Here is a 26,719-nt window from a genome sequence, read left to right as displayed (position 1 = left end):
TCTCTCTAGTCTCTTAAGTAATGTTTTAAAATTCCATCACACAGTTTTTAACTAGTTGAATATAAGATATGATGAAAATGTCTCCATGTCCCTAAGTTGGTGACTGGGATTCCTTGTCACTTTCTCTCCTTACAACCACCCTTGTTCAAATAGGCAGAGCTTGCTCAGCCTGTCTGTAGTTACTATTATATATTGGCTGTCTCCCTGATTCAGATGAGAACTACTGCCCATGTGGGGAGCCATGACAAAAAAGGTAAAGTTGCCATTTAGCTTGGTTACAACTATTGGGGCAGAAATAGGAAAGTTTCTGTAATTCTTTTAGAAATCTGGATTAAGAAATTAGTTGTAAGGGATGTTCAACATATTTAGACAATGAGGGAAATGCAGATTAAAACCACACTGAAATTCTGCCTCACCTTAGTCAGAATGGTTAACAAAAAAACAAAGAGCAAATGCTGTAGGGTGCATATGTCCCCTTCTGCAGTTGGTAGAATGTATGGAAATCATTATGGTTACCTAAAAACCTAAAATGAGCATGACCCCACGATCCAGCTCTACCACCCCTGAACAGATACATCAGCATATAATACATATACGTGAATGCTCTTGTTTATCCTAGCACTAATCACACTACATAAATTAGTTAACTAGCTCAGGTACCCATCGATGGATGAAGGAAGACAGACAATGTGGTATAGACAAAACATGGTATTATTCAGCCAGGAAGAAAAATGGATTTGTGCTACTCGCAGGAAAATGGATAGAGCTGGAGAGCATCGTGTTAAGTGAAATGTCAGGCTGCAAAGACAAATACAGGTATTGTCTCACATTCAAAATCCAGATTGAAAAGGACATAAACATCAGAAGAGAAAGACAGGACATGAGGGTGACATATGATCAACATGTATGAAAATAACATAACCATTTTATACACTGTATGCAATAAAAAAAAATTTAAGTGAAAAGTCATTTAACTTCTGTAATTCTTCTTGGCTTCCTTACTTTGGAGAAAGCCATTTCCTTCAGAGGCTTGGTCTACATTTTAAACCCCAAGTGAAACACTTCAGACTCAGAGGCTTTATTAGGTCAGGGCCATAAAGAAAGAACAGAGCAATGGTAAAAAAGTATTTTGACATTAATATAACTGTTTGTGGGACAGGGCATGTTATAGTCTGCCTTTGAACTATGTAGCCAAAGATAGCCTTGAACTTTTGATTCTCCTATCTCCAAATGATGAGTTCTATGCCACCATACCCAGTTCATGTAGTGCTGGGCTCAAACCCAGGCAAGGCTGTATGCATTCAAGGGCCAGCATTCTACCAAATGTTCCCCATCCCTAACAGAGATCAGTTAGATCACTTACATATGAATACCTAAATGAAAATATAAAAAGGACTCATAGTTCTACTTGCTGTGGGATGTTCTATATGGCAAATGTGTTGCTAATTAGTCAATAAATAAAACACTGATTGGCCATTGGCTAGGCAGGAAGTGTAGGCGGGACAAGGAGGAGAATAAAGCTGGGAAGTGGAAGGCTGAGTCAGAGAGACACTGCCAGCCGCCACGATGAGAAACAGCATGTGAAGATGCCGGTAAGCCACGAGCTACAAGGCAAGATATAGATTATAGAAATGGATTAATTTAAGATATAAGCACAGTTAGCAAGAAGCCTGCCACGGCCATACAGTTTGCAACCAATATAAGTCTCTGTGTTTACTTGGTCGGGTCTGAGCGGCTGTGGAACAGCCAGGTGACAGAGATTTGTCCTGATTGTGGGCCAGGCAGGAAAACTCTAGCTACATCTACTCATTTTACTTTATTAATAGATGTAGACTATTATCTTTGATTTGAAATTTTTGTTGCTGTTGTTTTTTTTTGTGAGGGAGATGGAGTGGTAGACAGGGTCCTGCTTCAAAGTGGAATCAATTCTCCTGCCTGTGTCTCCTGGCTAGGATCTGATTTTTTAAAAATAATCAAGAACCAAGAGTTTATATTTTTAAAGTTTTATTTTTTAGTTGTATGTCTGTGAATGGTTATGTGCACGTGAGTGCCGGTGTTCTCAGAGACCAAAGATGTTGAGTCCCCCTGGAGTTGCCCAACCTGGGTACCAAAAAACAAATTCAGGTCCTCTTGAACAGTAGCCAGTGCTCTTGACTGATAAGCCATCTCTCTAGTCCTTTAATTATGCTTTTTTAAAATGATTTATGTATCATGTATACAGTGTTCTGACTGCATGTATGCCTGCAGGCCAGAAGACGGCATCAGATCCCATTATAGATGGTTGTGAACCACCATGTGGGTGCTGGGAATTGAACTCAGGTCCTCTGGCAGAACAGCCAGTGCTCTTAACCTCTGAGACATCTCTCCAGCCCTTATATTTTTTCTTAAAACTTTTCTTTGAACTTGTTTTAAATACAAGAGATGTATACAGGTGTGATGGCATACACCAAGTAATCCCGCAACGCAGGGGACTGAGGCAGGAGGACCACGTTCGAGGTCATGCGCTCTCTCTCTCTCTCTCTCTCTCTCTCTCTCTCTCTCTCTCTCTCACACACACACACACACACACACACACACACACACACACACACACTCTCTTCTAAATCTTAAAACATATAAGTGGCATGTGCAAAGTCATAACATAACCGCTAAGTGACAGAAGCAAGACTGAGTTCACAACCCAAGTCCAATCATTTACTGTTGTTTTGGTCATTTTTCAAGTTTATGATTTAAACAAAGGAAACATGATTATAAACCAATACAACTTTTTTTATTCATTTGGAAAGAAAGCATTTTATTTTTAATTTTATGTGTATGGGTGCTTTGCCTGCTTGTCTGCACACCACCTCATGCCCGCAGAGGCCAGAAGAGGGCGTGGGATCCCCTGGAACCTGGGCTACAGATGGTTGTGAGCAGTTGTATGGGTGCTGGAATTGGAACCCAGGTCCACTGGGAAAGCAGCAGCCAGCACTCCTAGCCGCTCAGCCATCTCTCCAGCCCCGTGGAGGAATTTCAGAACTATCCGTAGCAGATAAGAAGATCAGTAGGTGAAGTTAAAATGCTGGGAGGGAGCAGAGGCTTACACAGTTTATCTGAGGTTTCCAACACACTAACAATAAATGTGGGCCAGAGGAATTGAGTTCTGGTTATTTTCTAAAGCTTCATCAAAACTGGAAATTACTTGGAGGTATTGGGTATTCTAATTATGTAAACTTGGATCTGAATAACTGTTACTTAGCTATATGTAAACCACGTTTGGAATTACAACAACTATGGATATACTACTAGGCCATCCTTCAAGTGAAACTATATTCCTAATTTTGCTTAACATGTATTTATTTATTTTTTTAAAAAGATTTATTTATTTATTATGTATACAGAGGAGGGCGCCAGATCTCATTACAGATGGTTGTGAGCCACCATGTGGTTGCTGGGAATTGAACTCAGGACCTCTGGAAGAGCAGTCGGTGCTCTTAACCTCTGAGCCATCTTTCCAGCCCTGCATGTATTTATTTTTAAATTACATTTGTTTTGTGTGTGGGAGGGCATGCATGCCAGTGTCCATGTGGTCACAGAATGATTTTGGGGGTCTATTCCATCAGGTGGGACCCAGGGATCAAGGGATCAAACTAGGGTTAAGATGGGTGGCAGGTGCCCTAACCTACTGAAGTATCTCACTGGCCCCTAGGTTCAATATTTATGGTAGAAGACATCTGGTATGTGTTACTACAAATTACTAATTTCTCAAAACTTTTTTTTTTTTTCTTTTTTGTTTTCCGAGATAGGATTTCTCTGTGAATCAGTCCTGGCTGTCCTGGAACTCACAGAAATCCACCCACCTCTGCCTCCGGAGAGCTGGGATTAAAGGCCTGGGCCACCACTACCTGGATCAAAGCTATTTTCAATGTAAGCAGTGCAGCGATGTAAGGTTGCATTCTTTCTCTGTAGTTTTCTTAAAACGCAAACATTATTTTATAACTTCTGGGATCGTTTTTCCTGTTCAGTCCATTGAGTCTTTATTAGCACATACTGTGACAGGTACTCTCTTGGCTTCTAGCAGTCTCATGTGAACAGACCCACAGTGGTGCTGACATTCAACCAAAACCCATACTCAGGACATGTGAGACACTTCACATATCCAGTAAGACACAGGGAGACGTGGTCAAGGAGTTCCAGAAAGGCTTCCTTTGTGTGCATGCTTTTGATAGGAATAGTAGTGGGTTGGAAGTGAGAGAGACTCTGGAGATAGGACTATCCTCACTCATGAGCCTGCCTCAGCCTCTCAAGTGCTGAGATTAGATATGTGCCACCATGCCCAACTCAAATAAAAAAATACTTGAGTTTTTTCTTGTTTATTTTGAGATAAGGTCTCTCTCTGTAGCCAGGTTGGCCTCAAACTCCCAAGCCTGGTTCAGTCTCCCAAATAGCAGCATTACAGGTATATGCCACCACACCCAGCTTAAGAAGACTTAGTAAAAACTAAAAATTTGGAGAGCCAAAGGCACCGTATGTAATCAGAATGTAAGTCAGACAAGTGAAGGATCAAGAGAACCCGGCTAAGATGGAGTAAGTAACCCAAGGTCATTTAGCATATGGATGGCAGGGTGGTGGTGTTAAAGGTCTGCTGGCCGGCCTAGAGCCCTACTGCTAACTAGTCCAGCATGCTTAGAATACCACTGAACAAGCACCAGGCAGTGGAGTCAAGGGGACTTCAGTGTTTCATGGAAGATGCTGCAAACAAGCCCACCACCCCAGGACCGTGTGACCAGCTGACCACTGCTCGCTATCTGAGCACTATGTTGAACAGGCAATCTTAGAGAAGCCCAGTGTGTCACTGCCTCCCTCCATGCACCTTCCTTTCCCTCATGCTGTGCCCTGAAGATCCTGGCTTTGTAGATGCCAAAGACAAAGAATGCAGTTTGTTTGGCCAAGTTTACACACCTCTTCAACTCTATATTGCTGTTACCCGACTGGGGGAAAATTAATGATGCCAGTCATAACTTACAATTTCATCATCATTAGGCAATGAACACCAGTCATCTAAACAGGGCACACAAAGACTGTGAGAAGCTGCCAAAGACACAGTGCATTTCACTTTCCTTCAAATTTGTTTTTGCTGTCCTTGGCTACTCATCAAACCATGGTGTTTTAATATGGCACCAATTCCTTGTCAATCATGACTACAGATGACCTACTTTCAGTTTAAAATAGAAACAGGGGCAACAATAAAACATTTGAAGATAACAAGATGAGCTTAAAAAAAAAAAGAGAGGAAAAGATACCCATGACATATATGACTGAAACACAAACACCATCCTTTGTTTTGACTCTCTAGCCCAGACTGGCCAGATTTATTTACTAGATCTAGCCCAGAACTTGCAATGATCTGTTTGCTCCAGCTTTCTCAAGTGCTGGGATTACAGCCATGATTGTACGCCCAACCTCTCCTAAATCTTAAGTTGGGCATTTATAATACTCTCTTCTTTACTTAAAATGATCAAGATCATTGTTCCCTGATTTATGGTTGTTTTATAAGAAAATATATAAACTTCATTTAGCTAATCAATGTAAGAACTTGGCATTTTCTATCAATTAAAACATTTAAGGAATGACAGTATTAACTATATACATTTAGAAGTATTTCTTGCTAAAAAGATCCCTAACATGTTAAATACTCAAATAATTTATTACTAATATTTCACAAGTAATATCATTTTATTACTATAATCACAAAATCATAATTTCTGTACAGGAATGTATAAGTGAACATTAATCAATGCATTTGCTAATTTGCTTCATGAGGGTAAACATACTACAGAACATAAAAGAAAAAAGATTGTAAAATTTTCTGGCCTTGCAGTGCACTTTTTAGTGCAATTATTTAAGACACAATAGTGTTCAATTCAGCAAAATATTGCAGAATGTCATGCCACAGTCCACTTAATTCAAAGAGGGTCAGGACATGCAGCTTGTAATAAAATGTCAGCGCATAGGTTTTTATATATAAAAAAACCACATGTAATTCATAAAATATATAGTGGTTTATTTAGATGGTTTCTAGATGATCTCACTGAGGAATCCAATGTCTCCTTAACAGGGATAACGTTATCGCTAGGCAATGGCTTTGGCTTCAGGTAGGAATGCCTCCCAGTACTTTATCAGCTGTGGGCGATAATAAAAAGATATTTTCGTTACACTTTTGTCATTTTAATGCAGATATTCTTTTTTAAAAAGTATATACATAAATAGCTAACTCTAATTTAGTCTTTTAAAATTTATACATATAACTGTATGTACTTACGGGGATCACCTGTTCTTACTTGTTTGAGAAAGGGTCTTACAGTTAGCTCAGGCTGGCCTTAAGTTTCAGGTTTTCATGCCTCAGCCGCTCCAGTGCTGGGATTGTGGGTGCAGCACCACACCTGCCTGTATGTGGGTTTTGCTTTGTTTTCTGACGGCTTTTTCAAACAGGCTCTCCCTACTGTGTAGAACTGTCTGGCCTTGATTTTGTGGCAGTCTGTCTGCCCGTGCCTCACTGTACTGAGATTATAGGTGTTCATCACCAATCCTGGCTGCATATGGTTCTTAAATGGATCATTTCCTCACCAGATGTCTTATCAACAGAATTAATATGTAATCTATTTAAACATTACTCCTAGCTAATTACAGATTCCACTATAAACAACATAATATCTATTTTTATACTTCTTAGATATATGCAAAATTATAATAGAAACATACTACTATTAAATAGTTAAAACCTGACCATTTCCAACATAAAGCAATAACGTATCCTAATTTCTTGTATATTCACATTTTGTATTATTGCTAGTTAAGGAGACTAGAATAAAGCAGGAAAAAAAGTCAATACTGAGTAAGGAAGGAAAACAGGGACTGGAAAAACTAGCTGCCAGTCCCTGGGTCACTCAGAAAACAGACTGACTATATACTAAAAAGCTCAATTAAAACAACTTCTTTGGGAACAAATTTATCTGACTTAGGTTTTTTTGTTTCGGGTTTTGTGGGGTTTTTTGTTTTTGTTTTTTGCTTTTTGAAGACAGGGTTTCTCTGTGTAGGCCTGGCTGTCCTGTTCGTAGAACAGGCTGGCCTTGAACTCAGAGATCTACCTGCCTCTGCCCCTAGAGTGCTGGGATTAAAGGTGTGCACGACCACCCATGGCAGTTCCATTTTTAAAAATCTAACTTGTTTAGCCCATTTGAAAATTATATTATGTAGTCCTGGTTAGCCTGAAACTGACTACATAGACCAGGCTCACCTCCAGGGTACACACCTCTTCTAAGTGCCGGGATCCAGGCTTGCACCACTGTGCCTGGCTTGAATTTAAAGATATAACATAGTATATAGACAAGTTTCTACTTCTGAACATTTTAAAACTAACTAGAAGAATTATTCCTATTAAAGATACTAAGATTTGTATATGCAAGACTATTTTTTAAAGATTTTATCTAATGTATCATGAAAGCTCATAGTCCTAGGTTGTACCAGTTAATAGCATTCAAGTACCAAAAATTCCAAGTAAAACAAAATTATCAAAATACTACAAAGAAAAAAACTTAAAAAATTTAGTTTTCAGCCTAAGTTTCTACCTGTTATCGAGGAGAAAAATGTACTAGGAGCACTTACTCCAGCAATCAGTCTGGTAAGGAAAGGAAACCAGGGCTGTAAAGCCAGGGACCATGGTGTACTGCTACAACCTGAGCACTAGGCAGGCTGAGGCACAAGGAAGCAATTTCCAGGGCACCCTGAGGTATATTCAGAGGCTGTCTCCAAAACAAAATGACCCTCCAAGAGAAGGGGAAAGCTGTTATTTGCTTTCGTGTGTAGGTGTTCTGTCAGAATGCATGTACACCTGGTAGAAGTTCTGGGAGGCCAGAGAGGGTGGTGGATCCACTGGAACTGGATGGGACTGCTATGTGGGTGCTGGGAATTACATCTGGCTTCTCTGTAAGAGCAGGTAGTGTTAACCACTGAGCTATCTCTCCAGCCCCTCTGTGACTTTTTAGGGCTAATTTTGGGATTGTTTATCTCTGTGTATTATTCAGTAGAGGCAAACAGACCTAAGATAGTTTCCAATTACTTCAGTATTTCCCCCTTCGCTGTCCTAGCTTTCTTTAGTCTACCTTTCATTTTTTCCTCCAGCTTAAAAGCCTTTAAAATAACTTTCAGAAACACCCTAGAAGCTGTAAGGAAAATGAGCTTACCTGTTGCTGTGTTTGTACTAATGACTCCAAGTACTTGATGATAACAGATTTAAAATCTTTCACTCTTTCTTTCTGTTAAAGTACAATACATTAAAAAAGGACATTAGTGGGAAATTAAATTGAATTTTACCACAGAGCTGCAGCAAAATTTTAAACAGTACAGAATTTTGATACATGCCTCAAATCTTCCCACTTCTTTTCGAATTGTTTTAGAGATCTGCTCAAAGTCTCTCTCTCCTTGTTGTACTTTCGCCTCCCACTAATGAAAACAAAAGAAGAGGAAACATTGCTTACTTTTACCTGGAAAACAACTGTACTGTCATGACTACTCATTTACCTTAACCCAACCTAACCTAACTCAGTGGTGTGTCTAGAAGCCGAGGTCACAACTCAGTGGGAAGCACTTGCTGTGCGAGCATGACAGTCAGCACTAGATCTCTCGCCCCCAGCAGAGGCCGGGTGGGCATGGCAGCTTGTCTGTAACTACAGCACCCCGCAGGCAGAGAGAGACACAAGACCCCTGGGGAAAGCTGGCTAGCTAGGCAAGTCAAATCAGCACGTTCTGGGTCCAAGTGAAATACCGTGACTCAATACATAGGTGGAGCGTGATAGAGTAAGACAACCAAACATGATACTCTGGCCTCCACATGCATGCACACACATGTATGTCCATGCACATACACATATGCCCACACACATTACAGATGCATACATGCACACCCCATACACACACACACACACACACACAAAAGGGTGCCTTTCACTTCCTAATGGTACAAATACATATCAACTTAAATTCCATTAATAGTCCATTACTACATTTATTTAAGATTAGAATACTTCAATATTTAATGAACTATAATGTCCTGCCAGGTGTGGTAGCTCCCGCCTGTAATTCTAACACTGACAAAGAGGACTGTGAATTCCAGGCTGGCCTAAAATTAGATCCCATCTCACATGGCTAGATCCCATCTCAAAACCAACAAACGAGAGAGCCACCTTCCCAATGCCCATTAGACACACTGGAGGGATTTTGAGTATAAAATTCACTATCAAATAAATTAAAAGTCCTGCAGTTCAATTTTTACAAATTTTGAAATATACCAACAATATTAATGCCAATAATACATGTTTATCACAATTCATATGGTCATGGAAATACTTCAACATATGATAAACACTTGAAAAACATCTTGTAATGGTAAAATGACTAAAATTTTTTAAAAGAGGAACTATTTATTGTCTAATGAAGACTCATCAATAATCATTAAATTCAATATGATAACAACAAAATGTGACTAGTGACCAATGAAAGAGCTAAAATAAAGATTTAAGCAATGAAATGGTATTTTCCAACTATGTAACCAAAACACTGGTCCATACTCTGCAAAGAGCAGGTGTACTTATTTGTAGTAATATAAAGGTTGTCCTACCTCTTCAATTTCCTTATTGAAGCATGGCAAAAAAAGTGTATAAATTATAATAAACTTATACAAATTTATTAAAATACCATATATAATACATATATATGGGGGATAATATTGCCCAGAGAACTAAAAGTGGGTAGGTCTACCTTTAAAACCATTTTTAGACACAAAATGAGTAACCATCTGAAGTCAAAACAATTTGAAAAGAAATGTTAAAATGCAAAGGTTAACTTGAGATCGCTTCCTTGCATGCTTCTTTATGAATTTCATAATCATGTGAGGTAAGAAAGATCCCTGGAGACTTCAATGATGATAAAAACGTTAAATACTTCTAACTCACTCACATAATTCATACATAAAAAATATGGAGAAGTAGCTAAGTGCTGAATGATTCAGAAAAAAATATGAAAAATTATGCATATATGAATGACATGAAAAATCTGAGTAAAGAAAGTGTTATTAATTACCTCTCTTATTTCATTTTTAGCTTGTTGAATTTTATCGGGTTTATTAGCAACCATCATTTTTGCCTCAGTTTCACGTTTTTTGAGCAAAGTAATTTGAGCATCTTCCCATTTCTGCCAGCACTTCATCCGATGGTCAAATACACCCTGTAAGTGGATGACATGAGGATATTAAGCAACAGTGTAAAAATACTTTCACTACAATCTAAGTATAATAATACGGAAATCTATAAAGTCAACTATTTAAAATGTGATCCTAATATATAGAGACAATGAAAATATGCATGCCAATAGCATTTTCACTAGCTTTTAGGATGTTAGGCTTACAATAAAATATAAAAGAGTTGTATAGTCTAGATAAAGATGTATCTAATGAAAAAATACTGATATACATTAGAAGTTCTTCTACTGAACAATATACAAAATAGATTTAAATGTTGGAAAGACAGAAATTAAAAACATAAAATGGGCCAGGCCAGGCCTACCCCGTAATCCCAGTACCACGAGACAGAGGCAGAAGGACTGTTGCTAAGTTTGAGACCAGCTTTGTTTATATGGTGAGTTCTAAGCAAGCCAGGACTACACAGTGAGACATAGTCTTAAACACACACACACAAACAGGGTTGAGGGAGAGCAGAGAAGAAGAAAAAGAGGGGAACCCCAAGTAACAGGAAGTGAAGTACAAATATTATAGACGACTCTCATAGAAAAAAGCAAACAATAAGTGAAAAAGTAAAGGCCTAACAAAACGGGGAAGAGGTGAGTCCTGTGCATGGTGAAAAGGGCCAAAGAACCAACCAGCAGCAGAACTAAACGAAGAAACTGACACAGAGACTCTCCCAGAACAAGTCAGTCAAACCCACGCTTCTTTTCAAGAGGTCTGTCGGAGTGCGATCCAGTGAATGAAGAAATAAGTGAGACACAGACACAGGAGAGCAGCAAGGATGTGAACAAAAGGAAACGGGACGGCACGGCACAGGACAGGACGGGAAAACCCACTATGAAGTTTTGTCTAGCTTGATGTTGAAGGTATGTTAACATTACGTTAAATATTTACTAACTCAGCAAACGAGCCAATCATTAACAAACTAGGTGAATTAAAAGGCACTACACCAGAGATATTTCAATTTTAAAACACATTTTAGTTAAGAAGCAGTAAATAGCTGAGCAGTGGTGGTGCACACTTTTAGTCCCAGCACTTGGGAGGCAGAGGCAGGCAGATCTCTGTGAGTTCAAGGTCAGCCTGGTCTACAAATAGAGTTTCAGGACAGCCAGGACTGTTACACAGAGAAATTCTGCCTTGAAAAACAAAAAAACAAACAAACAAAAAAGAAGCAGCAGCAAATAGCTGGGTGTTATGGTTCATGCCTGTAATCCCAGTAACTGGGAGGCAGACGTAAGAGAGGCATGGATTCAAGGCTACCTTGGCCTTGATCCTGCCTCAGGAAAACAAAACAAAAGCAGAACATCAGGAGCTGGGCCCAAAAGAAGCACAAATCTGCCGGGTGGTGGCGGCGGCGTGGTGGTGGTAGTGGTGGTGGTGGTGGTGGTGGTGCACACTTTTAATTCCAGCACTCGGGAGGCAGAGGCAGGCGGATCTCTATGAGTTCGAGGCCAGCCTGGTCAACACACCTTTGATACATTAAGTGGAAAAGAATTTTGTATGAAAAAAAAGAATTGGTTTCATATAAATTTAGGTGCCTCTGGATTAAACGAAGTTAAATAACTCTTCCCAAGCTTAGCTGACTGTGGCACATCTTCTGATGCCAGTATTCTCTAGAAACTTTTGGAAAACATGGACGTAACTAATTTCAAAGACTGTAGGAACCTAACAGAAGATTTGAGGCATGGGAAGAAAGCTTCCTCTTGAGGGTCAGCACAGGACTGTCCCGTCAGTCACTGACTAGTCAGCAGGCCTAGCCTGCCATGGGGCCTTTCCCTGGGAAGCTCTTCTCAGCATGGCCTCAAAGACACCATCAACTTCCCCTCTGACCCAGGGGCTTCTTTTCTTAAGCATTTTGGTTCTGTTTTTTAAAGACTGATTATTTCTTCTGTATATGTGGAACATGTATAGGAGCTTCTGTGGAGGCTGGAAGAGGGCATCTGATGCCCTGAGGCTGGGTGTGAGCCAGGCAGCTATGAGCCATGCAGTGTAGGTGCTAGGCACTGAATTCAGTTCCTCCACAAGTGCTGTTCACTGTGAACCATCTCTCCAGCCCCTATTTTTCTGTTTGTTAGTTTGTTTGAAAAATAAACAGCTCTCACGTCTCTCTAGAGACAATCAACAGATGATCAGACAGAAATAGGAATCACCATCTGGTGGTACATGCTTATAATCTGGACAAATGGGAGGTTGAGTCAGAAGGATCAGGGATTCAAGGCCAGCCTTGGCAACACAATACTCTTAAAAAAAAAAAAAAAAAAAAAAAAAAAAAGAGATAACAGGTCTTGAAAACCAGGCCAAGATGGTTTAACAATAAAAGATGCCGGGCTGGAGAGATGGCTCAGCGGTTGAGAGCACTTGCGGCTCTTCCAGAGGACCCAGGTTCAATTCCCAGCACTTGCATGGCAGCTCACAACTGTCTGTAACTCCAGTTCCAGGAGATCTGACACCTTCACATCAAAGCACATAAAATAAAGTTAAATAAAAATAAATTTTAAAAAAGATAAAATAAAAATAAAAGCTGCCTAATACAATAAAGAATGCACTAAAACTGTAACAGCTCTAAACATAAGAAAAACTCACCAGAAACATAAGGAGTTATGTAAAAGAGTATATAAAGTTGGTAATTTTTGTCAACCCTAAGAAAGCACCATTTGGAAGTGCTGAATTCTCTAGAGATAGATAGCTCACAAAATATCAATAAACAGGCAGTGTGCTGGTGTTTTCTCTATAAATGAATACTAGTTTGCACAAGAAAGGAAAGAAGATGGTCTCATTCGCTCTCTAAAATGTTTGAATTAAAGGTAAAGCAGAGGGTAAATAGCTGGATCTCCCTCATTATGACTTTTAACCATAACACTAACTCAAAGACACTGTAACATCACAAAAATCTTCTGAAAAATGTTGACAAACTGATAGCTCAGTATGAGAGTATGAATACTGAAGGTATTTGTAGAACACCAATTTTTAACTAGATTCCTTCTGCAACTACTCAGAAATAGGTTTCTTTAAAATGTAATATCATTACATAATATAATCTATGGTCTAATTTGTCTCATTTCATCTATAAACACGTGTACATATTTGAGTACAGAGACAGAAAATCCTTTTATTGTCAGAATTCATGCTAAAGACCTTCTGAACCATTAAGACAATAATCACTCCTATTTTATCCTATTTCTTTTTTTAACCCCTCAAGACAGTTCTGGCTTTGTATACCAAACTGGCCTTGAACTCACAGAGATCCCCCTGCCTCTGATTAAAGGTCTCACCACTGCCTAGCTTTTATCCTATTTCTTATGAGACAAACCTGGTAAGCAGCTTCAGTTACCGCTAGAATAAGCAAATAAATGCAAATAGTTACAAATTTGAATATGAATATGTAAATAAATGTATACTATTTTCACTTCTTATTTGGCATTCCTTAGACTTCTTACATCTTTTGGTTGAGGCTACACTTTAATGGCTGAATCATCTCTCCAGCCCTCTTTTTCTTTTTCCAATGTTCATTGGTGTTTTGCCTGCATGTATGTCTGTGTAAGGGTGTCAGAAATCTTGGAACTGGAGTTACAGACAGGTGGGAGCTGGGAATTGAATACAGGTCCTCTGGAAGAACAACCAAGTGCTCAAAACTGCTAAGCCCTCTCTCCAGCCATCCTCAGACTTAAAAACTGTTTTACTGTACTATGCATGTCATAAGAAGAAATTGGTAAGTTACAAGTACTCATTTTGAAGTTATTTTTATGTAGTGGTGCAGTATAGGATTTGCACTTAAATGTATATCTAGTAGAAAACCAAATGAGCTTGTGTGTGTGTGTTTGCTACACACACACACACACACACACACACACACACACACACACATGTACTTGCTGTGTAATCCAGATTGGCCTAGAATTTACTATGTAGACCAGGCTGGCTCTGAACATGTGATCCTCCTGCATCTGCTACCCAGGTAGTAGTATTATAGACAATTCATACTGTGTCTAGTCTAAATCACTTTTAAAGCAAATGGCTTCAGGAAAAGAATGTAAGAAAGCTTGTAGAAGAGGGCTTACTTTCACTGCAGCAATGAGCCGAATGTAGTCACTAAGAAGTTCTGAGAACATGTAAAAGTCGGCAAAAGCTTGTTCTTGATGTAACTGGTCTATCTTCTCCTCAACCTCTGCAAGCTGAGACAAGGCTCTAGATAGGGCAGTGTGGTCCTCAGAATTACCTAGCATGGCAGCACTCTTAGCAAAGGCAGCCGTGTTGGCTGAAAGTTCTGAAACAAAAAAGCATTTAGTATTTATTAGTAAAACTTTAATAGTCTCTCTAAATCTTATTTATTCGTGAATTTAGTCAATTTTAAGTTACTATGAAGCAGCCAATAAAGTGCTCGGGCCTAGGTCCTAGCAGACGCCCCAGTGCCGTCTGGAGAGCAGCCGCAGAGCACTCTCCAGCAGGCACAAGGAAGGGCCAGTGCTCACACCCAACCGCACACAGCCCACAACCCTCCACAAAAGAGCCACAGCTAGGCTTTCAGATGGTAAACTGTGTCTGAATAATTCAGTACCCTGCCTTCCTTTTTTCACCCCAAAGTGCTCATTTACTCTCTTCTGCATTCTGTTAAAGAGCTAAGTGTGTTTCTAACAGGAAAAGTATGAAGACGAAAATTAAAGGGCTGAAGAGATGGCTCCAAGGTTAAGAGTTGGTACTGCCGTTCTGGAGGACCTAAGATTTAAACCCACACACTGGCACACGCAAGTACTTAGGATTAAGGATAACACTTAAAAAGATCACAACTAATTTAAACTACTCTTTGGCATTTAAACATTTGTCATTGAAAAATAATACCTCAATTTTTAATGAGAATCTTATCTACCCAGAAAGAAAAACAAGGTAAACTTGTAGATACAATTTATATCAAATTTAAAAAAAGAAAAAAAAGAAAAAAAAAGAAAAGAGAAAAAAATGCCAGGCATAGTGGCACACACCTTTAATCCCAGCACTCGGGAGGCAGAGGCAGGCAGATCTCTGTGAGCTCAAGGCCAGCCTGGTCTACAGAGTGAGTTCCAGAATAGTCAGGACTGTTTCACAGAGATACCCTGTCTCAAAAAACCAAGAAACAAACAAACAAAACTAAAAAACAATTTATATCAAATTAAGTCATTTTTTGTTGATTTGTTGTGTAATGATGCTAAGAATTAGGTTTTTTTTTTTTTTTTTTGAGACGAGCTAGCCTGGAACTCATTATTTAGTTCAGACTGTCCTTAAACACATGACTTCTCCAATCAGAATTTCTAGATTATTTTTAATATAACCATTTCAGGTATTTCAAATGAAGAAAAATTAGGTGTTTAAAGGCTACTGACAATAAGTAAGAATTAGCATTTTCTGAAAACTGTTCCATTAATTTCTTTTTTAAAAAATCCAAAGTCCACCTCCTAAGAGATATATAATACAGTTAAGCTACAACAAACTATTAAGATAGAAATATTATCATTCTGGGGCTGGAGAAATGACTCAGCAGTTAAGAGCACTGGCTGCTCTTCCAGAGGATCCAGGTTCAATTCCCAACACCAGCATGGCAGCTCTCAATTGTCTGTAACTCCAGTTCCAGGGGATCTAGCACCCCCCCACACAAACATACATGCAGGCAAAACACCAATGCACATGAAATAAAACTAAATAAACCTTTAAAAAATATTTATCATATATGTAAGTAATTAGTTTTATTACTGCTACCTTAATGAAATCTATTAACATTATGTCACATAGTAAGTATCTCAGAAAACCATTATTAAGAGTCTTGGACACTAAAAATACCCCCACCCCTAAAGTCAAACAAAGCAAAACAAACAAAAATCCAACCCCAAAACCTTGTGGATTAAAAAAATTAAAACTCAAAATTTCTATCAACTTTTTACTCCCCCAAACCTAGTTTTAAATATCATGGTTTGGACTTCCTAATTTTTTTTCTGTCTCTAGCCCAGGCTGGCCCTCAATTCCTGACTGCCTGGTTTATATGGTGGAGCTCAAACCCAGGGCCTTCAATAAGCACTACCAAGTAAGAGACATCCCCTAAATACTATGGAAACAAGCAAAATAATTCACTGGGTTTTTCAAGAAATAGAGACATGACACAAATACTTTGAGGGAAATCTGTAAATATCACAATTTTTAGTCTTCCCCACCATGGGTCAGAGAATTGAACTCAGGTCTCATGTATGCTAAACAAGCACTCTACCTCTGAGCCATAATCTGAGCCCTATAAATACAAATTTTAGAATCTCAAATTTACATTATGATCAGTTACTAATAAGACATTCTTATCTATTAAATTATAAATGTTGTATATCAAGAGTTAACCAAATGAGTAATAATTTTAAATTAAAAGTTTTATAAGCCTTTGATTTTTCTAATTTTAAACGAAGTTAGATCAAACTACAGCAGAAAGTTTTGAATGGTATTGAAACAAACTAGTCTCTTTTTCTGTCTTGATACAGTCTCACTATGTACTCTGGGCTAGCTTCAAGCTCACAGCAGTTCTGCTTCTGTCTCCTAAGTGCCCCACACCTAGCACAAAATACTCTCTGAAACCAGTTTTCTCCTTCCCATAATCACTGCCGAGTATTCACTTTAACAAGGCAAACAAACCTTTTCTATGACAGACCAAGGCTTCAACACTGGCATGAAGTTTCCGAAGTTGCTGGTCAAGATTCTCAAATTGTTGCTGCTTTTCTTCAAACCACTAAGAAAAAGATGAAAAATGGAGCTAATTTAGGACGAATGAACCACTGTAAATTAGGTTACCAATAGCAAGCTACCTTCCTTGTGTTAGAACAGCAAATTAGCTGTATATAACCATGGTGGTCAACTGATGTAGTTGAGAACTGAACTCAATAAGCAAATTAATATCCTATTTTCTGCTTGTACAGCTTTAAAATGCAATTGTTGGGCTCATTAATTCATTTCATTATTCAAGTCGAAAAATCAGCTCTTACTGCATCCGATTCATTCATCTTGATTGTCATTTTGTTGACAGCGTCGGCAGCCTTGTTCACCATCCTCAATATTCCTGCTCCACTCAGAGCCTGTGTATTAACTGCTCTCGGCAGCTGGAATTGAATGACAAATAAGGGCAAACAAACCGGTTAAAAGCCTAGAGATTTAACTGGGCACAAAAGGGATCCCCCTCCCAAAATAAAGAAAAGAGAGAGAAGAAAAGAGAAAAGAGGTTGTATTTTCTTCACCCTCATACATTTCAACAGTGAGATCTAATTTCTCAAATGCACTACTTGTACATTCTCAAAGGAAAACTTAAAAAATAGACTTTCCATTTGCTTTTCTTCTGCACGTTTCCATTTAGATAGAACAAACGCTGTTTGTCAAAACACATTAAGAAATTGCCAGGCTCTAACGCTGGCCACCTGTCTGCAAGTACCAACAAGCTGCTGTGAGCAAAGATGCTCCTGAGAAAAGTCTCCCCATGCTGCGAGGACTATGCTTGTGAGTTTCTAGAAAATTCTGAGACTCAAGCAAAGTTTTTTAAAAATCTCAAGCAGTAACAATTAAGGCAGTGACAGTGAAATTATTTATAATCTACTTGATTAAATCCAGTTTACATGTTTCAAAAAAGGAACTGATCAACCTCTATCACTAAAAGAAGGCATTTGATAATTTAATTAAGCAAAATCCAAAGTCCCAAACATGGTCTTACTGTGTTCACTGAACTAATTATTTACTGAATATCTAACTTTGTATTAATTATAACAAATACAAGTGAGACAACTTAAAGTAGAAATACCTCTGAGCTCTCCAAGAACTGCCTTAAGTCAGGATCCTGAAGCAAGGTTGGATGCTTTACTGTTCTTTGAAGATACCTATATTTAAGAGTTGAATTGATCCAATTTTAGTACAATTTTAAATTGTGTTTCAACAAAAGAATAACTAGGTAAAAAATATCTTCAATCTATCTCTTATTAGTCTGCAATCACCATTTATCTAGAATTTTACACAAATTGATAGGGCATGGTAGTACACACACACCTTAGTCCCAGAATTTGGGAGGCAGAGGCAGGTGAATCTCTCTGAGTTTGGGGCCAGACTGGTCTACATAGCAAGTTCTAGACTAGGTCTACATATGAGACCTTATCTCAGGGAGAAGAACTTTACAGAAATAGAATAAAAAGATTTTGTTCATTTTTGAAAATTATTTATTTCATCTGTAAATGCCTCAATGTGCCACATACACGGCTGGTGCCCATGGAGGCCAGAGCTGGACGCAGAGGCAGTTGGGAGCCACCATGTGGGTATTGGGAACAAAGCCACATCCTCTGCAAGAGGAGCAAATACTCTTAACCTTTGAGCTATCTCTCTGCTGTGAGATGTCTTTCTGTATGCTGTGAATATATGCTGTTTTCATTGGTTAGTGAATAAAGCTGTTTTGGCCTATGGCAAGAAAGCTTACAGCCAGGCGGGAAATCCAAGCAGAGATACAGAGAGAAGGGCGGGGTGAGAGAGACACAAACCACCGCCCAAAGAGCAGCAAGATGCTAGGGACTGCTGGGCCGGGTGGGAGCAGAGAAACATCTGACTACAGAATGGAGAAAATTCCCACTACATCTCTCTAGTCCCTTTGCTCATCTTTTGAAAGTGGGGACAGAATAAATAATTTATCCACTTCTCACTGTGACATTTTAGTTAGAAAAGGATGTATGAGCTTGTGTTAACAATTTTCCTTTGGGTAAAGTTAATGTTTCCAGTTATAATTTAGAGAATTAAGTTAACATATCACTATGTGTATTTTCTTCGCAACAAGTGTCATTACTACTATCTCCAAATTAGGCAATTGCCTATCAATATTCTGTTTGTTGGTAGATTTAAACAATAATCAGCTTTTGGTCCTTGGTTCTGATCTGATGAAGACTAAATTTTCTTTAACATTTCCTTTTTTGCTTTCTATTGTTTGGAGGTAAGTTCTCCTTAAGTAGACTGGTCTTCTATTTGTATCCTCCTGTGTTAGTTTCACATAGGCTGAAGTTACTGGTGTATACCACCATGCTTAGCAATTTCTCTGTTTTTTTAAGGTTTTATTTCATGGTTAACCCAATTTTTAGTCATTATCTTCCTAGAAAAGTCTGTATTTGACTGCCATCCATAATAAATTAGCAATCATGATTTCACAGAAATGAAGAAGGCTAAGTAGTTGATTTTCACTTATCTAATTCAATTTTGTTAAAAATGTTTCCCTCCATGCTGGAGGGATAGCTTAGCAGCTAAGAGCACTGGCTGCTCTTCCAGAGGACCTGGGTTCAATTCCTAGCACCTGCATGGCAGCTCACAACTATCTGTAACTCCAGTTCCAGGGGATCCAACACCCTCTTTTGGCCTCTGTGGGCACCAGGTACACACACAGTGCACTGACCTAAATATAAGCAAAACATCCATATATAGTAAAAAAGTTTCCCTAGATTAATGATCACATACAATAATGTTTCTATTTTATTTCCAAATCCTCAGGGCTTGCTGGCCAGCCAGTCTCACCAACTGGTGAACTGGAGAACTCCAGGTTCAGTGACAGACCTTGTGATTTAGGATGATATCTGATGTCTCAATCTCTAAACTCACATGCACAGGCAGATACAAACATACGCACACATGCACACAAAACCTGCCTAAATTGGGGCTGAAGAGATACCTCAGCAATTAAGAGCACTGGCTGCTTTTCCAGAGGAGCTGGTTTAATTCCCAGCACATACATACACTGCAGCTCACAACCATCTGAAATTCTAGCTCCAGAGGACCCAATACACTCGACAAGTAAAATGAAAATAAATTAATTTAAAACATAAGAAGACTTGAGTTAAAATTCTAAATGTTGATTTTTTAAATAATAAGAGTCAGGTTCACAATTTTAACAGTGAAATTCTCCTAACACCATTGATAAGTTATTCAATTTAGACTTCACACTACATGAAGCAGTCTGTATAGACTGTTAGTCTCAGTGCTGGAAAACAGTAGGTGCTCACATACAACAACAAGACATGTAGCACTCAATCTCTAAAGAGCATTCCAGCCAAGTGTGGCAACATGTGTAATCCTCAACATTTTGGAAGTGGCCAAATGGCCAACCTTGGCTACATAGTAAGACCCTGTCTCAAAAAGTGACAAACATTCCATATTTTGAGCCTAAATAAAGATTCCTACCACTACTTATACTCTCAAACAACTTTCCAAAGCACACTTTATAGGTTACAAGCTTCAAAGAGTAATAAAAAGACTAATCTATAATTAAGAAAGTTTGGGATACATTATATATGTACTTTCTTCTTTAAAAAAGTCATTTGTGGCTGGGCAGTGTAGGTGCATGCGTTTAATCCCAGCACTCGGGAGGCAGAGGCAGGGGGATCTCTGTGAGTTTGAGGTCAGCCTGGTCTACAGATCGAGATCCAGGACAGGCACCAAAACTACACAGAAAAACCCTGTCTTGGAAAAAAAAAAAAAAGTGAGAAAAAAAAAATCATTTGTGGGGCAGGGGGCACCTGTGAAAGGTCAGAGGACAAGGACAACTTGCAGGAGTGTTTTTGCCTTTTGAAGATCAACCTCAGGTTGTCGGGTTTGGTGGCCATTACCTTTACCTGCTGAGCCACCTCACCAGCTCACATATTCCTTTAAGAATCACTAAGTAGCCGGGCGGTGGTGGCGCACGCCTTTAATCCCAGCACTCGGGAGGCAGAGGCAGGTGGATCTTAGTGAGTTCGAGGCCAGCCTGGTCTACAGAGCGAGATCCAGGAAAGGCGCAAAGCTACACAGAGAAACCCTGTCTCAAAAAACAAAAACAAAAACAAAAACAAAAACTAATCACTAAGTAGTATTAAACTGATACTGCAATGTAATATACATATCTTATAAGATTTAACTGTTTTGTTTTGTTTTTTGGGATGGGGTCTCACTATGTAGCCTTGGCTAGTCTAGAATTGTAGACTAGGCTATCCTTGAACTCATAGAGACCTACCCATCTCAACTTCCCGAGTGCTGGGATTAAACACACTTGGCAAGATTCAACTTTTTAACTTTGGTAAATTCTGTTACCAAAATTCAGTTGACAATGGATCTCGGTTTTACCCTGGCACATAAAAGCTTTCTGAGGAATCAATTTCAGAAAGTAGTATTAGAGAAAAAGACATAAAACTTTTTTCTTAAGGGCTCTAGGGAAGTAAATAAGGAAATAAAAGATACTGTGGCTTTTGTAATGTTAAAATGAAGAAAGAACGGGTTTTAAACAACAAACATTTATAAAGACATGCAAACTCAGGGAGGGCACAGTGAGGCCCAAGTTCAAGGGAAAAGGAAGAAATGAAACATACAAACAGAAAAAGCATGATATAAAAACTAACGTGAAGAGAAAGAAAAACAGGAAGCCTCACTAAAGGAAGTGAGTGTAAAGACAACTGAAGTTGATGCCAGCATCGCACTCCTAAGGTGACCAGTGGCAACCCAGATCTGCCTTACGCAGAATGAACTGAACAGAATCATTTGGGCTATCCAGCTTCTGCTTGCATATGAAGACAATGTATGTCTGTGCATCATATGTGTGCAGTACCAGCTAATGCCAGAAGAGAGCCTGGGTCCTCTGGAGATGGAATTTCAGGTGGTTGTGAGCTGCAGTGTATGTGCTGGGAATTGACCCTGCCTCCAAAAACCAAACAAACCAAAAAGGTTTGTTGTACTGTGAAGCTGACTGCTGATGGTCTCACTTCTGTTTTCACATTTCAGCACAGGAAGAAAGGACTAGATATTAAGAAGCTGGGAGTGGGACTATTCTAGTCTGTTACTGAAAAGGTAAGTTTTAGGCCAGTGTGGCAATGCATTTGATCCTAGTACTACAGGAGGCAGAGGCAGGCTGACCTCTACTCTACGCTCAAGGCCAACCTGGACTACACAGTGAGACCTTATCTCAAAAAGGAAAGAAGAACAGCAAGTCTTTAAATCTATAAAACATGTATAATTATATACTCTAAAGGAAGATATAACATATCTGTAATTAGTCTTTATATAATGAATAAGCAAGGAGTAAAATTACTATCCATTAAAGTCAAAATCAAGTACACAAAAATGACAAGGCACACACATGCAGTCTTCACTGTTTAACAGTGCTTATACCAAACAAATATTCAAACAAAAAATTAACTGAGGGCTGGAGGGCTGGCTCAGTAATTATCAACAGCTGGTCTTGGGGAAGATCCAGGTCTGATTCCCAGCACCCACACGGTGGTTCACAACCATCTGTTAATAACTCCAGTTCCAGGAGATCCAACCCACTCTTCTGAACTCCACTGGCACCAAGCTTGCATATTACCATCAGGCCACACACTCATATACATTAAAATAATTCTAAGTTAAGAAATCAATTTAGACAAACTATAACTAAATTATTAGGTAAGATAATAAGTAAATATGGCATAATTAAAATAGTAGATAAATACGGTATAACTTTCTGAGAATCTAAATAATTTATATCAGCTGTATTTGGGAAGGGGCTGTGCTGAGAGCGTGGTCCAAGGCCCCAGAAATGTTCTATAAGCATTTCTCCATTGAGGACCAGTCTTCTCCCTGTTTCTGTTTGTCTTTTGAGACTGGGTCTTTCTATGTAGCCCAGGACATGCCTGGGCTAAAAGTCCTCCTGCCAGTTTATTGAACACTGGGACTGCAGGAGTGTACACCACACATGGCTTCTCCAGACACTTATCAAGTGTTCTGGCAAGCACAACAATTTCCATGTTTCCCTCTTACAACTACAGCACTGTTCAGTGCTCTTGGTGATTATGATGTAATCCTAACATCAATTTCCTGCTTATGACGTGGTATAGATGCAGGTGTCATGCTGCTAGTCTACAAAGCTGAGGACTAATGAAAGCATGGTAACGGTGGTGCTACGACTGGGAATTACCTCTCCAGTGCTGCTCTTCGTTTTTCTACAAACTCAGTGGACGATGAGTCTTCTTTACCTACTTTGACCTTGGTCATACCTTTGAAGAAGTTGGATGAAATTTGTAAGAATTTTAGATTATGAAACAGGTCATGATAATATCTTCATAATCAAAATATACTCTTAACTTTATAGTAATGTCCCTATGTTGGTAATTGGGATTTTACTTAAAGAGAAACCCATTTTGAAGAATTACATCTCATGATGTGTTACTATCTCTAATGAATAAATATCTATGGCAGGAACATGTATATAAAGTATAACTTGAGTTGTATTTGTGGGTTTTGAACTCATACAGTAAGTTTATATAAAAGTTTACATAAAAATATCATTATTTGTGGTATTTCACATTTTAAAAACACAAATGTTTTGATATTTCAAGACTATTTTCTCCCTAGACCTGACCTAAATCCCCAGACTAATTTTCTCCCTACATTTCTTTTGAGAATAATGTCAGTATTTACTTCTGTGCATGTGTGTATTTCATTATGTATACATGCAGACAGGTGCTGCAGAGACCAGGTGAGGACAGCAGGTCCTCTGGAAGCAAACTCCAGTTCTTTGCAAAAGCAGCAAGCACTTTGCTGAGCCATCTCCTTAGGCCCCATTCCTGCATTTCAACACGTAAAATGAGTTTAAAAAACTATAGCCCCTGAATGTCAATAGAGGTCTTTATGATAAAATGTGTTAAATGTGCCGGGCGGTGGTGGCGCACGCCTTTAATCCCAGCACTCGGGAGGCAGAGCCAGGCGGATCTCTGTGAGTTCGAGGCCAGCCTGGGCTACCAAGTGAGTCCCAGGAAAGGCGCAAAGCTACACAAAGAAACCCTGTCTCGAAAAACCAAAAAAAAAAAAAATATGTTAAATGTAATTGATAAATTTGCTAAATGTTTTCCCTGCTTCAGAACTAGCGTGTTCTTATTTTCATGACCAGTTCTGTTGTTTTTGTATTTTTTTGTTTTGTTTTGTTTTTCTGAGAGGGGAGGGGAGGGGAAAGGAGGGGAAAAGAGGAGAGGAGACGAGAATCTGTGGGTTTGAGACCAGCCTGGTCTACAGAGTTCCAAGATAGCCAGAGCTACACAGTAAGACCCTATCTTGAAACAACAACAACAACAAACCAAAAACTTAGCCCAGAAAGTTTTCTATTTAAGGATCAAGAAAAAGATATAACAAATAAGAAATTCATTTGCACACATTAAATTTCAAAATTATAAATTATAAAATGATTTTAGGCCAAACATTTAATAAAACTAATGGTCAGCAAAATTCATTTTAAATATATTTCAGAGTAATAATTTTGAGTGTAAAGAAAATTAAAATGGGGTCATTAAAAACTTAATGACTTAAGGACTTAAACAGACTGGTAATAACCTACAAATTTTAAGACATAAGTCTTAACAGTAGAATAATGGGGGCCAGTGAGATGGCTCAGTGTATGAAGATGCTTGTTGCCAAACCTGAGTAACCTGAGTTCAATCCCAGGGATCCACGTGAAAGGAGAGCACCAACTTCCCTGCATTGTCCTGACCTCCAAATGCATGTGGTGGGAAGAGTGACATCCCCCAACACACACAGGAAGTGAAGTAGCAAAAATTTCATAATAAAGATAATCAAGGCTTTCTGCTTCTTTTGAAATGTTCTGAATTTGATAACTAAGCCCTTACTGCTGATCACAGTAGAAATGGTTTTTGTTTTATTTCAGGCAGGATCTCACTAAGCTTGGCTGAGAACTCAGTAAGCTAAGATGAATTCAAACAGCTCTTATATGAGCAAAGCTAAATTAAACTTCTCTTTGGACAATATATAGCTGAGCACCAAATAGCACCTAGCTCTTAGAGAAAACATCAACATTTTAATAACATTAAGTATCACCAGAAAAGGTGATTGGTATTCTAATGACCTTAGAAAGTTAGTTTCTAACCTCCTTCAATTTGATCAATTTCAACCCAATATTCAACAACCAGATATTTGTATGTTAGAAATATTAAAACTATGAGCTACACATTCTTCAAGGATACACAAGATCATCACAGCACATATAAACCTGCACCTCTAGACAGGAGCCCCGATTGGGGATGATTAAGGGACACATAAACCAGAACAGCTAAAATTGAATCAGGAACAGCAAAAAGTAATATTCTGACATATGCTTACCTACTATACTCTTTTCTGGAGCTGGTGGTACAATGTAACCAACATGTAAATATTTGCTTGCTAATTTGCTATGCAAACCAAGAAAGTCACTGAATCTTCTTTTGACTGAAAACTCACTCTTACTGAACATGGAAAGAGAAGTCTACAAATGAAAAAGAGGTATTTCACATTGTTAACAGAAAGCTATCATTTACAAATTAATGCTGTACATAACTGCAAGTATAGTCTGCTCTATTTTGGAAATAAATGCTGAGTACTTAGTGTGGCTTATACATAAAGACAACAACAACTAAACTAAACTTTAGGGCCTAAGACAGTTTTTTTGTTTTTTTTTTAATTAATAAGAGGTTAGAAAACACTTGCTTTATTCTATGTTTAACCTATAATACCTTCTCTACCGTATTTTTGTTATTAATTTCACCCTTTTTTGGTTCTGAATCAGGCAAGTCTTGATATACAGCACCTAGGTTAGCTTTGAACTCAGGATGGATAGGCTACTGATTCTTCAATATTTACCCATGGCCCAGACCTCCCAGAAGGGAGCTCCACATAAATCTCACTGAGCTTAAACTCACTGAATTTTCTGTTAGAGTAAGAGTCCCAGAAGGACAGCACTTTCCTCTCCTGTTTCCTTTAGTCCCGGGTGCTCGCAACAGAGCCAACAAACAAAACTCACCCCATCTCCTCACTGTGTCCCTTCCCAGCTTGTCTTTCTCCAACTACCGAGTTCCTGTATCATAACTAAGTAGCTTCCTTACCGCTCATATTCAAACATTATTGGTTCTCCCACCTACCTAATTAAAAAACCAACATTTATTTTGATTACTTTCAACACTGTTTCTGCAGTACTGAGTGCCAATGCCCTCCCTAGTTGTAATTGTTTGTGTGTCTCAAGCTGGCTTAGAACTCACTATGAACTTCTTTCTGCTCGTCCTGCCCTTACCTACCTCCTGAGTGTTAAAGTCACAGGTGTGCACCACTTCCCGTTTTTCCTGTATACTGGAGAGTGACTCCAGGGCTTCATGCATGTTAGGCAAGCACTCTAACCAACTGAGCTACATCCCCAGTATAAAGTTAAGATCATTACGACAGATCGCTCCCTGTTCCAAGACTTAATCCTTTAATAACTGCAGTGACCTTTTAATTAGAAATCTTGACCTGTACTTGGATCCTCCCAATTCACCCTGAGTTAAGACAACTGTCCTAACAAAAATCTAATAGTGCCATGATTTTGTCTGAACCTTTCTAACAGCTCTCCTGCATGGTAAGGATCAAATCAAAACTCCTAATTGTGGCTACTCGAAATACATGAGGGGA

At 38.8% G+C, this 26,719-nt stretch overlaps 1 protein-coding gene across 1 annotated transcript in view; it reads right to left on the bottom strand.

The window, feature by feature from the left end:
• Positions 1-5,696: 5,696 nt before the first annotated feature.
• The window catches only part of Snx2 (sorting nexin 2), a 43,023-nt gene continuing 22,000 nt past the window's right edge, over positions 5,697-26,719 (bottom strand). Inside the window, exons 6-15 of the mRNA XM_059246339.1 lie at positions 25,403-25,544; positions 23,211-23,289; positions 18,066-18,141; positions 17,263-17,376; positions 16,916-17,009; positions 14,335-14,540; positions 10,117-10,260; positions 8,401-8,481; positions 8,223-8,294; positions 5,697-6,162 (exon numbers count right to left, since the gene is read on the bottom strand). Of these exons, the coding sequence (XP_059102322.1) occupies positions 6,112-6,162; positions 8,223-8,294; positions 8,401-8,481; positions 10,117-10,260; positions 14,335-14,540; positions 16,916-17,009; positions 17,263-17,376; positions 18,066-18,141; positions 23,211-23,289; positions 25,403-25,544 (1,059 nt within the window). The 3' untranslated portion in view covers positions 5,697-6,111. The remainder of the gene's footprint in view (positions 6,163-8,222; positions 8,295-8,400; positions 8,482-10,116; positions 10,261-14,334; positions 14,541-16,915; positions 17,010-17,262; positions 17,377-18,065; positions 18,142-23,210; positions 23,290-25,402; positions 25,545-26,719) is intronic.

The sequence above is a fragment of the Peromyscus eremicus genome, chromosome 19, assembly GCF_949786415.1.
Source record: "Peromyscus eremicus chromosome 19, PerEre_H2_v1, whole genome shotgun sequence".
Classification (NCBI taxonomy): Eukaryota; Metazoa; Chordata; class Mammalia; order Rodentia; family Cricetidae; genus Peromyscus; species Peromyscus eremicus.
This window is presented reverse-complemented; position numbering and strand designations above follow the sequence as displayed.